General features: G+C 43.4%; 1 protein-coding gene across 5 annotated transcripts in view; it reads right to left on the bottom strand.

The window, feature by feature from the left end:
* Positions 1–13,932, bottom strand: part of slit2 (slit homolog 2) — a 76,377-nt gene extending 62,445 nt beyond the window's left edge. For 3 of the 5 annotated variants that reach the window (XM_079553095.1, XM_079553096.1, XM_079553097.1), the window contains exons 1-4: positions 13,122–13,931; positions 12,409–12,480; positions 10,318–10,389; positions 5,209–5,280 (exon numbers count right to left, since the gene is read on the bottom strand). In XM_079553095.1, the coding sequence (XP_079409221.1) occupies positions 5,209–5,280; positions 10,318–10,389; positions 12,409–12,480; positions 13,122–13,309 (404 nt within the window). In that variant the 5' untranslated portion in view covers positions 13,310–13,931. Of the gene's footprint in view, positions 1–5,208; positions 5,281–10,317; positions 10,390–12,408; positions 12,481–13,121 lie in introns of all 5 variants that reach the window. The other 2 variants (XM_079553093.1, XM_079553094.1) reach the window with 1 other exon arrangement.
* Between the last annotated feature and the right edge of the window lie 638 nt (positions 13,933–14,570).

The raw sequence follows: 14,570 nt of genomic DNA, 5'->3' as shown, positions 1-14,570 counted from the left end.
GACCCATTCTGTGATTCCCCTCTCCCTTTATCAAACGGGCTTTCATCTGCTCCTCTTTCATGTGCTGCTGATGGCTGTCCAGCACGCAGCCAAATACAGGACAGCAGGCAAATGGAGCAAGAGAGGGATTTATTTTTATACCATGAAACAAGGGGGCGTCGCAGGAAATATCGGAGCTGCTTTGATTGTGGAAGTATTGATAAAGATGGTCTACGGAATAAAAAAGATTAATATGTTTTCCTAAAAAGAATTACATGGGAAATATCAAACATCCAACCCGGTATGACGAAATGGACCAAATATTGAAATGATATATTGAATATAATTCAAAACAGCATATAATTCAAAACAGCATACTTGGAAAGAGTCATGCTAGTTTTATCTACAGAAAAAAACATTTTTTAATTCCACTATATTAATGAGACTTATAGTTCAATTTTATACACACACCCAAAATGCATTACATTTATTCCAATGTTGAACTTTCTGGTTTGGCTCTCCATGGGAAAATAGTTTTATTTTTTTCATAAATTGTCATACCAAAAACTCACGTGTTTTGCCACGTCATTATTTTTTAGTGAGTGACAAACAACTTGACTTTATACCCAGGGCCGCCCCTTGTCAATTTTAATTCATGAATTTCCATTTATATTTCTGTGTGTTTCTCTAGCGCACATGCACAAAGCCTTTAATTGAATTTTCTTGACTCAAATAGCATTGTATAGTTTTGTTGTTTGTATTTTTGCTGTCTTTATTCTATCCTTTTGGACAAATTCATACATTTATTATGATCATCGCGTTTTATATTATATTACCATTATCTACTCATAATAATAATTTAAAAAAAGATCAGAACGTCATGAAACATGAATCAGTTATATTGGAGAAGGAACCTCCACTTCTGAGGTAAATTTATGAAATGGTCTCTATCACTTTGTGTTCCAAAGTTATGTCCGAAAATCAGCGATGTTGTAGATGTCGGGACGATGGTCTTCATGGGGTTCACAAATGAAAGCGCAATTCGGGGCCCCCTATGCCTATGACCAGGGCCTGCCCTGCTTTTACCTGAATACAAATGTGGTTAAATAATGTTACCTCTTTATGGCATATTTTTCTTTCTTTCTTTTATTCATCTTGCAGCAGTCATATCCAAAAATAATGTGATCGGGGGCCACGTACTAAAGCCAGAGTGGATCAGTGAAATATTCCACTGGGTAACACCTTTAGTAGTGGTTCCAACTGTGCCAAATCAAAATGTTACTTATTGAGATAAGAATTGTGTAGAGTTATTAAACTTGCTGCAAAAATGTACCATCTTTCGCAATGTGTGCCAACTCTACAAGAAGCCTGAGTGGAGTGCCGTTAAAAATGTCTGTGGGCTGCATTCGGTCCCTGGGGCGCACTTTGCGCTCCCCTGTCTGACTGTAATTAATTTGTGTAAGCAAAAGATATTCAACTTTGTTCCCGTTTTTGCTTGATGGAGATAGACCTATAAATTACAGATATATAAGCCACAGGTCGACTGCAACGGGACGGGCAAATTCCAAACTAATCTATAGGCTCTTTAGAAACACACTAACTCGATCTATTCAGTGTTAAGGGTTGTCACTATTTCAATATATTACATTGATCAATATAGGACTTCTTCTCCATGGAAACAAACAAAGTGAGTCGCACATCAACGCTTAATTTTTCTGTCTGTATTTATCACATCTGTATCCTTGCACGCTTTGACCACAAGCTATTATTAATGTAATCCGACAGTAGGCATACACGAGCTGTGTACTGGTCACCCATGGCAACTGTCGCAAATACATAAGAGAGCACATCATTTAATTCACAAAGCCTGATATTAAAATGCTCATAAAAACAAATGTGTGTGTTCTGATGTCGCGTCTAAACTTGCGATGACTCTGGTGCATCCACCTAAAAAAACAGAAACATTCATTCCACTCTGAAATGAGGAAACAAAGAAAAACTTTATTCTTAATGGCAAAAAGTTAAGTTTAAAAGCATATAGTCGTAAAAATGTGTGGTTACTTGAATGTTATCAATTAACTGTATATTCTATGTAAATGAAGGAGATTTTAAAAAGTAAAATACTGGTGTCGTGCTACTTTTTGTCAATGGACAATGTTTTCCAGCTCATCACAACAACAAAAAAGCTTTCCCTAAAGTGATAATTATTGCACTATACACTGTACCGTATTTTCCGGACTATATGTCACACTTCTTTTCATAGTTTGGCTGGGGTGCGACTTATACTCCAGTGCAACTTATATATAAAAATAAATAATTGCATGTGTTTGCTATTTTCATACCGACAGCCGCTAGAGGGCACTCTAGGCTTGTGTACCAGTATCCGCTATTTAAAGAACGATCATCAAGCAGCAAAAAAAAGTGTGAAGTGATTGAGGAACTTGTGAGGGGCTGGCGAAAAGTGGTGCATTTTTTGGCCGGTGCGACTTAAACTCCGGAGCAACTTATAATGTTTTTTTCTTCTTCATGATGCATTTTTTGACTGGTGCGACTTATACTCTGGAGCGACTCACAGCCCGGAAAATACAGTAAAATGTGCATTTAGGAAGAATGTTTCACTCTTTTTTGTCAGAGGCACGACTGGGTTTTATTATGTTATTTTTTACAGAGTGTTACTAATGAAGTAGCGCTGTTTGATTGGTTTGTTGTGTCTCTGGAGCAAACATTGACAGCTGTTAGCTCAGTGTGGATAGGGCCATTGACAGACACCCAGCGCACAGCCACTCCAGATGTGTCTCGATCTAACCTAATACCGCCGGAGCCCCCGGGCGCACGGGGATGAAGTGTGGGCGCAGGTGAAAGCAAAGATGATAAAGAAGCAGACGTTTTATATGGGTTAGATTGACTATTGTGCCATCTGTTTACAACTGTCTGAAGTGTGGTTCAGATGTGCTCGGGAAAATGTTGTTGAATCCATGACTCGGGCTGTAAATCAGGGCCTTATAAGAAACATTAAATCCAACTACAAAGAGGTGAGAGGAGGGCGTAAAGCTGCGCCTGCTGCTGTGGGGAAATGGGAAAGAGTTCAAAATGAAACTTAAAACAATGGTAGCTTCTGGGACAGGAAGAGACCAAGTGAAGGTGTTTGAACTTTAAAACTCTTCATGGACTAAAGATTCAGGATGTTGATGAAGTCAATTTTGCAAATGATTTTTCCCCCATCTGCGGCGTCCTGCCTTTTGCTATTTTGGATCGGTCACATTCAGCCTGTTTTAAATGACATCGCAACCAAAAAATCTCCACCAATTGCAGGAAGTGAGTTACAATACGCCGCTCCAAGCTAACCAATCTTTCAACACACAGGGAAATATCACTTTGGTTTCGGATCTTGTCACCTCCATCTCAACCCCAACCGCCAGTTACGGCGCCTCAAAAATGCTGTTTTTCTCTTTCATGTCCCAAACAAGGTCGCGCAACCTTCCACAACACCTGACCTGCGCCTGGACTGTTTTAGCCCCTGGAGTCTTTAAGCCACCACAAGGAGCAAAGGTTAAAACATAAATACTCTCACATACGCAGTGCAGTTTCCCCCAAAGCCTTGAAAAAGTGAAAACATCATTTTCATAATAGCAGGTTAAGCAAGTGTTCATTTATAGCCCGAGAAGCAGGAGTCTGTCCAATCTGTGCATACCTCTGGACCTCAGTGTGAAGACTCGACAAAAGCAGCACTTCTCGGGGCCCTTTTATTGTGATTGCTATAAATACCTCCACACTGGGGGGTTCACAGGATTTAATATTGACCGGGCAGCTTGAAATGCTTTCGGCTTAAACTTCAGCGGTGTCAGTCCATCTCAATGACTTCCATACGTCGGATGATTTGTCTTGGAGATTGCGGTTGCTGCGGCGCCATGTTGGCAATTTCATGTTTGATTTGGTAACGTGTTGCTTTGCAGAGAGAGTGCTTTTAGTTTTACAACAACTGCAACTTTAATGGTCACAGTTGACAAATCGTAGAGACGGCAATATGTAGCTGTAATGTCCCCTGAAAACAACACTTAAAAACTCTGTCCGTAAGGTATAAAGTGAATTGCAAAACAGCGTAATTGTTTTTCTCCCTTAATTCTGCAGCCCTCACACCACACTTTCAATTTTCAGGCCATATGCTGCTGTTTTGTCACTCACCTATAAACAACAAGAAACACATACATCTATACAGCCTGAAAGCAAACAATCTACTCCCAACAAAGTTATTTCTTTGAATCCGGAAAGGACCTGGTGCCAGGGAGATGCAAGGCTGGCACATCGACAAACATTATCACAGAAATGTCTTTAGGTACGTCTGACACGATCGGTTCAAAACAACACATGGTTTGAATAAAGGGGTTCCTCTTCTACATGCACCTGAACATAACGCGGTCCACGGGCCGCGCAGACCCCGTGAGCGACAGCTGAGCTCCGCGCGGTACAGCCCGGTATATTTTTACCTCGCCCCACATGCGGAGCGACATGCCAGCCCTTGGCCTTGAGCACCTCTCACAGATGCAGACGGACGCACTCAGACACCCAGAGGCGCATAGGTCAAGTCCAGCCGCCCGCCGCACCGGCCGCACAACATAAACAACTTTCACACACGGCGTGAATCATCCCAGCCTTTCAATATTGTTCTAGATAAATATATTCTGCCGCGCACATAAATACATGCCACCATAATGATCGTGTGGGACCGCAAATGACCGTGACGGGAAGTTAGTTCCCACAGTTGAGCCGTAGCAGCAGCGGCCCAGCCCTGAAGCCGGCAGGGAAAAAATCCACAGCTCGCCTTACACCAAATAGAGAGGTGCTCCACGACAACAAACAGTGGTTAAATGCAAGCTCCCAACATTTATGTCCTGGAACTAAAGCTGTTTTCTGCCTCTATGTAACTTTAGATGAGAGGCCGAGCTTCTGTGGAGGACCAGTCTCCTATACCTCGCACTCAGAGCCACTTTTATACCTCTGGACCCACAGCCACACATGAGTCCCAGTGGGCAGCAGCTGTTTGAGTGCTAATCTCCATCACAGCTACTGAACTGGCAAGGATTGGGGTGCCATGTAAAACTCCTTTCTTCTTATATTTCCCCAAAACAATAGCAAGAGGGCTCCCCGAACAAAATCATAAAGTCATATCAGGCGCTTATAACAGTAGCAACACAAAAGCTGAAATTAATTGAATGACAAAAGTGAACTTACAGTCTGTAGAGTTTGGTTGTTCCCAGGAAGAGCAGCTCAGGGAATACGGCCAGATTATTCCGATTGAGGCGTCTGGAAAAACACAGGAATTAGGAAACTTACATCTTTGCAACATATATTTGATGATTACACTGAAGTTGGAGTAGTCATTTATTTCTCATCAAGTTTTATATTGTGTTAGGAGCTGCTACACTGACACTTTAGAAGGGGATAAGGAAGTAGCATGTAGGTTGTGTGTGTGTGTGTGTGGGAGTGAATTACGGCGTCTCGCCCGTTGATTTAAGGGGTACAACTAAGGCCGCCGGACAAACAGCGGGCTCGGCGGAGACCAGAGAAGAAGGCGGGCGGAGGAAGATGAGAGAGGGGAGGGAGGGACTTTTTTACTTTTACCACAATGGCGAAAAGAGGGGAGACGATGTGGGAAAAACAAACAGGCAGTCTGGCCGGGCTACCGAATGTGTGAAAAGGACCCCATTGAGTAAACAAGGGCTTCACAAGGAAAGGGCTCACAACAACCTACCCAACACGCACACATGCACGCACATCTAGACACACACACACACGCACACAGACACACACACACACACACATGCACACGCACACACACACACGCACACGCACACGCACACACACACACACACACACACACACACACACACACACACACACACACACACGCACACACACAGAAGAGTAGAAAACTGGGGACGAGCTCAATAATCTAGGTGCAATCATTTAACCCGGCTGAAGTGGACTGAAGAGGATTGTGTGGAATATGTTAGTGTGTGTGATTGGGGGGCTTTGGAAAGGGGGGGGTGACTTTTATAGAAACCACATCCACAAGACGTCAGAAGGATGCTTTCACTGCCAGTGGAGGGAATCGAAGCATTAGCAGAGAGGTAAAGTGCAACAAAGTGGGTCAGGTTGAGTTTATGATGAAGGTTTCCGATGAGGAAATCCTGTTGTGTATTATTATTATTGTTATTATTATTATGATGTCCTATGTGAAATCGTAAGGGACGGTCCCAAACTTGTGACATTGCTCATAGATTTAGAATAAGTAGACTTAAAAACCAAATGCAATAGACATAAAAGTGTACTCCCATTTAACATGAATATATCCGATGTGCCCCGGTCGGCTTATTGGCAAGGCTGGACTGCTGCGCTGACATTCATTCGAGTTCCGGTTCTGACAATTTGCTGAATGTCACATTTAATGTCACTTTCAGAAAAGTAATGGATAACCAAAGCTGTGAGATACTGATAATAGTTCAAATACAGAATGTAGAAACTCACTTCATGACGAGCCCTAAACTTCATTTCATCTGACCTAAGCAGACATGCCAGACATTTCAGCAGTTACGTAACGTGAATATGTCTCGAGAACTATACCCTATTAGACCCAAGAAAATCCCAGGTCACTCACACATTTGAACAAAGCCCCATCACCAACTTTTTAAGACCATCTCTCTGTGACCTCTCAGCTCTTTGTCTTTTACTACTTTTCACTTTGTTCACCATTGAGCACTTTGGGATGATGTCACCTTATCTTTGTGCAGGGGAACACAGTGGCCCGACATGCACACATATCCACGTAGCAGTTACATCAGAGGCCACTTAAATATTTAACGTCCCGCAGAAATGATGGGCCGTGAATTATTTACTCCTCTGTGCTCTGGCTGCCAGCAAGAAAGTGCACAGGCCCACTCCCAGCTCCGGTCCTACCCAGCCGCCGGCACCCACCGCTGGGCTACACCTCCCGGTGGGCTGGTGGGGGTGTGGACGGTGCAGGTGGAGAGGGGGCTATGAGCTCATTCACTTAAAATAGATGCGATGCTGTCAGACTAAGAGAGTGAGCGAGTGAACTAAGGAAAGAGGACAAACGGAGTGATTTGAAACTGCTGGTTTTATGGACAGATTACATGAATGTTATCGGTGCATATTATAAAAATGTCTCCATGATGGCCTACAAACCTTTTCGTTTGAGTGTGAATTTTGGACTGTTGAAAACACTTTATTACAAAACTGTACAATTGAGGGTTTCTGCTCCTTAGTGAAAAAAACTATTATTGCTGGGTTGCAGGTGACATCACAGCATTCTAAAGGCCTATACTAATATATAGAGGAAAAATTATTTTGTTTTTGAGGACATTTTCGGTCTTGTACAGAAAGATCATGGTGATCAGTGACTGATATTAATGATCATTTTTTAAATTCATACATTTTCTTTTTAGCTACGACTTGTGAAAGTGTAATGCTGTTAATAGGAAAAATTGGCTCCTGCCCCCTGCTGGGTCCAGTGACATCATCACATTTTAGAACCTGCAACCCAGCAATACCTGACTGGTTTTTAATGCGTTGTACAGTTTAGGTAAAAGTCTTCGATACAAATACTGATATAAATAATTCTACCAGATACTACTACGACTGATCATTTGCTCTGGTGACTTTAATTTTGAGGAGAGAAGAAAAAGGACAAAAAAGGCTGAGGAAAAGACAGGCATTTTGTTAATAAAGACATAGAAACAATGATATTGCAGAGAATGACTTAAAGGTGCATTGTGCAACTTTTTATGCAAAAAAAAAAAAGTTGATATTAGTGCATGTTTGACCTTGTAGTGGCTGCTAGCATGGCAACTTTACTTGCGGTGTTACGTTCTCTACGACGCACAAGGATCAGTTGTTTTGTAGGTTTTCTGGTCCGTCAGCAGTGAAAACCTACAAAACAATTGATCTGGAGCGTTGTAGAGACCACTGTGATTGAAAGTAAAGTGGCCATGCTGACCACTCACACAGGGTCACGCGACAAGGTCAAATACGCATAAATATATATATTTTTTCCACATAAAATGTTGCATAACGCCCCTTTAAGGAAATCAACACAAAATCGCCAATCTTGTGAGCAAATGATGAAGTGGTGCAGTGTGTCATGAGAAGAGTTGTAACAGTCTCACGCAAAGCCTCGCCGTCTGGTGGTGCTAATCCCCACAGTCATAAACAGATGCTAAAAACCATGCTGCACACAGTAAACACTCACTAAAAAACACTAAATTGTGAGCACATTCGAACATAAATATAGTAACACAAGTCCTCTCAGATGACACACACTGAAATCTGTCTGATTGTGTCCTGTCTGACAGTATCTCTTGACGCAATCAACTCCCCCTTAGCCACATGCCAAATTCCTTCACTATCACAAAAATGAGCCAGTGTTTACCAACAAACAGAACAATTGCGACTTTCTGTAGAAGAGCAAAGCACAGCGGACCCAGGAGGAAAATCTATCACTGATGACTTTCTCGACACAAGCGCTGCTGTAGAAATGTGGCTTTTGTGTGTCTTCGCGGCACAGATAATTTCAAGCTCTAGTGCTCAATAAAAATGAAGAAAAGCGCATTTTGAAAGTTGCCCAGCAAGAACAATACTATCATTCAGGCTTTGTAGATCATAATTGAGCACCAATCATGGGCTTTGGTTTGAAAACCGTTCCCCTCTCTCTATTCAAATGCCATACATATTCAAGAATAACAAAACTTAATGATCTCATTTGAGACTAGCAGTTGAAAGATACCTGTAATCAGTCCAGTTATGCATAGCTATTCAAATGGGGTTTGACAATGCATGCTCTCAATTACAAGTTAATTATCTGGTGCTCTATCTCACCGCCGCTCTGTGAGATGATCCCGTCAGTGCCTCGGATTGTGGTGCATTTTTGTAGTGGCTATCTGTTTGGATCTTGAGCTTTGAATTGGATGGGGCAATAAAGCAGTCAAATGTAAGAGATAAGACCAACCAGGAACTCAAGTCTTTCCTCTGCTCCAGCCACAGGGAGAAAGTGGAGAAGTTTGACATTCCTGTATGCTCAGAACAATAGGGGTGGGTAGGGCATATAAGAGCAAACCTGAAGTGGCAGAGCAGCCTTGCGTAAGTGAATACGCATGTGGTGTATTTGTGCACATGTCTATATGTTCTTTACATGTCTATACACTGACTCCACAGTGAATGCCCTTCAGCCACTGCCCCACACCTGACCCAGCCGCTCCCTGCCCCACAGGCCTGTCACAAACGAGATGAGAGAGGAACGTTTTCAGCCCTATGGGGGGCAGTCACACTGGATCTGTCAGCCCAGCTTAGGACCCTCTCCTCTGGGCAGCGGTGCCCAGCAGGCCCCCTTCACCCCCCACACAGCATGAAGGTCTTTGAAATGAGCCCCCAGACTCTAGACTCCAGAGACAAGTTTTTGTCCGGTGGCAGCGGGGGGGGCATTGATGACTGGCTCTAGCTTTGTGTTTGTGAACATGCCACGCTGCGGACACGGAATTACAGTTTTACTCTCAGAAGGACAACACAGACATGTTGTGTTGCAAATTGTGATACGGGCAATCAAGTGTGTTTGGTATTTGTGTGATACAAATTTGGTATCAAATCGATATATTGTATATTATAATCATTTTAGAGGAAATGCAAGGCATTCACTGTTGACAAATGTTTTGCCAACAATTAATTTGTAAAATTAAACAGGAGCAGCACAGGGACTTGGTTGGAAATTGGTTGAATTCCTTTAGAATATGAATGAAGTTGATGAAATCTATCATACTATTATTTCTAGCATTAGACATGGAACTGCATGGCCCACAGGTTTTGTTTGATAGGACAGAACAGTGTTCTGTTATGTCTAAATACTCATTTATAATTGAGCAGCAAGCACAGGGAGCACTAATTAAAAGTCTCTATCTAACGTCAGGGCATTCCAGTCAGTCATTGTGCTGCATAACACACATTTCTTCACACATCAAGCAGAGCTGACAGTTCAGACAATGGTCATATCACCAGCGAGGGGTCCATGTCCCTCTTTGTCTCAGTGTGTCTCACACAGGATAACCCGGGCTTAATTATACCATAAGAGCCTAGGGGCTGACTGCTGAATACCGGTGATTCCAGACCAGCGCCGTAACAACCCACTACTGTTCCCCGGTCACTTCCCTCTGACGCTGTCCAAAGAGTTTAACTAAGATGGAAAACTCCTAGGCAGGTTTTGGTGACATACGTGCAAAGTTACAGTACTGTTAATTTATGATCTGTTTGATAGTGCATTAAGTGGTTACTTACAGTCGCTCAAGCTCTTTCAAGTCCTGGAAAGCTCCTCTCTCGATTGTGCTGATTTTGTTCTCCATAAGTTGCCTGAAAAACAAGTAATTTTAATTATCTCAAGGGGCCAAAATAGTCATGCATGGCAAATCAAAGGCCCTGTACCTGATTTTTCTAGCTCTGGAATAAAAATTGTAAATCGGTGATAAAAGTGTCCTCCGGTTTCTTGTAAAAGTAGACATTTTTATAGAAGGCTTTTGTGGGGTGTGCATCTAAGCCTTTTTAATGATTGTGAACTGTCAGCTGTCATCACTGAACTGTTATTTGCATAAAAAGTGCTAATGTGAAAGTGCATCATACCATTGCCCCGCCTCATGTCGTTCTGTATATATACAGTATATCCAGGCATGGGACTACCGCATTTTTTCTGTACATTCATTTCTTCAAGACTTATTTAATACATACTCTCTTTACTTCTATCTGTTTACTTTGAATACTTAGAAAAGGAAACTAAGTTGGGCATGGAGAGACAGGACAGAAAAGTCTGACACAGTGATAGATAGATAGATAAATACAGTATGGTTATAGTGGGCACAGAAAACCTGCAGTTTGAGGGGGAGGAGGAGGATAGTGAGACATGGCTGAGAGATTGACAGCACTCACAGGAGGAAGGCAGTGATGGGCAGATAGAGCTGAGGAGCAGGTGGGTGCTGATGGAATGTTGAGGCAGCAAAAGACAGGGAGGCAGGAGACAATCAGCCGCGGTCGATAGACGCCCAGAATTGACTTTAAACCTGGTCCATCACTTGGACACAGACTCATCTATCATCCAATTTACTCCTATCTAACCACACGCCTGTGACTACTCATTCTCTTAGGACAACTCCTCTGCCCCGAGCTGCAGCCTGCTGACCAAGCTGACACACAGGCGTTAGGAGTCTGAGCTCACAATAAACAATCTGTGGCCATACAGCGAGGAAGAACATGATATCAAATTCATTGGTTAATACAGGGCAGACGCGGCGACCTGACCTGGAGGGCACTAACTTCTGGTCTGGATAGCACAGATATAATGTATGTATAATGCAAATCTTCACCCTGCAGAAAAAACATGACAAATCCTCAAATGACTAGACGTGACACTGACAACCATAAGGAGAAAACGAACAAGCCAACAACTGGAAAAACTGTTTATGTTTATGTGGTTGAGCTTTGTTCCTGATGAGAGATTCTGCTTCTTGACTGTACAAAAAACATCTCATGTGAACACAGGTCAGATCAGATCAGATCAAAACGATAATCCACATAAAATACATCACTTCATGCATGAGGTCTGACGGCATAGAGTCACCTCCAACAATTACAACAAATAAAATAAAAGAACCAATCTTTAAATCATTAATAAAAAAAAGATCTCATATTCACCATCTTTAATTTTAACCTTTAATCGATGTGTTGAAATGTTCAAGGTTGCCCTTAAGAGCCAACCGGTAAATATGTACAAAACAGGAAACATGAGACACAGAGAAAGAAATTGCACACACCCAATTAAGGACATAATCTCTGGAGGAATTCCAGTAATGTGTATTCCCTGCCATTCACTTTCTGTGGCTCAAAAGCAGCGCACACAATGACACACAATAGTGCAACCTTCTTTACGCACACATTTCAACCTGACTCCATCACAGGTAGCGAAACCTGTTCCTAGTCCACGCTCTCTCTTCTTTCCTTGCATTCCTTCCTCTGTGGTTGTTCATCTTAATGACCGCTATCTCTTTCCCTGGTTTGGCCTCCGACGCTTCCTCAGGAGCGCGTTAATCGCTCCAGCACATGGGCCATGCAGGGGCTCCTACAGTTTAAAATAAGACCCTTTGACACTTCCACTGGCAGATTAACACGGCAGCATTAACAGGTGTCACATCTTTCTGTGGCCACTGACGCAGTGCTGCATGCGGCACATCCAGAGGTAATGAGGCGCACCCCGCGTGCACTGTGATAAACGTGGTGCTTTAGAAGAGTTGGTGGTAGGTAATGTGCTTTTTGTGCATAGTCCAAATACTAGTATGCGATGTTCACCTCACAATAGGACTGTGGTGCGTAAAAGTTACTTACAACACTCGCAGATTTCTGAGTCCGGCAAAATCCGCCTTGGTGATTTTAGTCAGATTGTTGTTGTTCAAATCCCTGCGAAGAGAAATAATGAAACAAAGTAAACACGTGACACTTGTTGTGTAATTGTGTTGTGACAAGGACAAAGGAGTCTGGAGAGGCGTTTTGTTCAAACTTCTGCTACACTGCCCTTAGTGACCACCAGACCCTCACTGTTTTAAACACCACAGGTAGGCTGCTGTTCCGTGGTTCCCATCGCCTAATAAGCGAGCGAAAGTTTAAGCCCACTTGTGCAAATCCGTTTTTGATTAAGTCGCTGGTCCGCAGACAAGACGATGTGGTCTGAAGCAACAAACCGCGACTCGACCGCAGGCAAGCACAACTTCAGACTCTCCGATTATGGACCACAATTAAGAACACGACTACTTTTACGCATTAATATGGAGAGATAATAGGCCTATCTGCTTGATTACATTGAGTGAAAGTTACAACTTAGGGTGAATTCAGAATCTTGGTAGTGAGTCTATGCTGCGCAACGGACACGAGGAAAATCCTTTCGAGCCTAATTACAATAAGACAGGGAATTATGAGTGTTATGGAGTTAAAAGATCATGATCTAGGAAATGTACAAAATTCATATTCAGCCCTATTCATTTGAAGAAAGTACCAAAATAAGCCTCACAATTTATTCTAAAGCGTACAGTGTGGGTACTCACAGTCGCTCGGTGTTGCGGGGTATGTTACGCGGCACGCTGCGCAGCCCTTGGCCATGACAGTCCACCGTGGTCCCGGTGCAAGAGCACGGCGCTGGGCACGGCTGTGCGCTCACTCCGCTGTCAGCCACAAGCAGTAACAGGACACACGCCAGCACCATGGGGCCAATGGGGCTCAGAGCTCCCACCATCACTGCGGCAAGTGGGGTCAATGAGACCCTTACAACACTGCACAATTTGAGTAAAACCTTAAATCCGCAATGGTCCTTCAAGTCCTGCTGATCGTAGAATTGAGTTTTAGTGAGAATTTTACATTTGACTTCTGCTCGTGTAAGATTGTACAGTTTGGTCCTCCTTGAGCGTGTCTTTGTGGAAGCGTTGTACCGGCTCTGTGGCTGCGCTACAGCGGCGCAAACTTCCACATGTCTCCAACATGCGGTGCACAAATCCCCGGTGCGTTCAGTGCGCGAGCTCTTTTGCTGAAATCACCAACCACCAGGAACACACTTCAGACGCACCCGGATTTACGCATACACTCCAGGTGACAGGGAGAAGAGGCATTTAATTCACAACGTGTCCGACCACAACAACAACAAAGCTGCAGAAATCACCGCGGCAGGGTCCCGATCATCTAGCCATAGCAGGTCACAACGGAGGCAGAAAACAAGCAAGGAAAAAGCTCCGTGAAAGAGTAGCGTGTGATAATCCAACTGTGCGTGGTGCGTCAAAGCGCCGCTCCTCAGAGACTGTGATAGGGCAGAGGGAGAGAGAGAAGGACGAGAGCGGGCAAGTCTCAGTGCGTCCACCCCCTCGCTGTAACTGCGCGCAGCCTGTGTGTGGAGTGAGCGTAGCCCGGAGGCAGCAGCAGGTTTCCAACTGGCCGTCAGTCAAACAGCAACAGTGACCTCGGAAGGGACTTTCTTTACGCACTGCAGTGTCCTCCTGGTCACCTGACAGCCTCTCGCGCTGTCCTTGGAGAGAAACATCACGGGAATCTCCTCGTCTGCGCTTCAGAGTTGTGCGAATGCTACAATATTTTCATTTGGACATCTTAACATTCAAGAGAGTGTGATTAGTGAGGTCATTTTTCAAAAAAACGATGAGTTCATGTTAAATGGCATAGTTAAGTCAAAGTGAAGTAAAGTTTACTGACTGTAACTGATTTGGAGAGAACTGAAATCAGTATATGGACAATATCAAAATCATAGTGTATAGGAGATGGGGGAGACTAAAAGGGTCTTTAAAAAGATGTTGTATTGAATATAGAGCCTAGGCGTAAATTTAACTTGGGAGTCCAATTTCAGCATCACCTCCAGCTAATGATCGCTTCCGTGAGGGTCACACCTCCACATCAGCCCATCAGCGTAAGAGCCACCTCCGTAGCAGCCAATTTTAAGCCTTCAGCAATCATGGTTTGTCTGCTTCCCAGCCGTGCTGTGATCCACTTCCACC

Source organism: Gobius niger, assembly GCF_951799975.1.
Source record: "Gobius niger genome assembly, chromosome: 3".
In the NCBI taxonomy this organism is placed as follows: Eukaryota; Metazoa; Chordata; class Actinopteri; order Gobiiformes; family Gobiidae; genus Gobius; species Gobius niger.
This window is presented reverse-complemented; position numbering and strand designations above follow the sequence as displayed.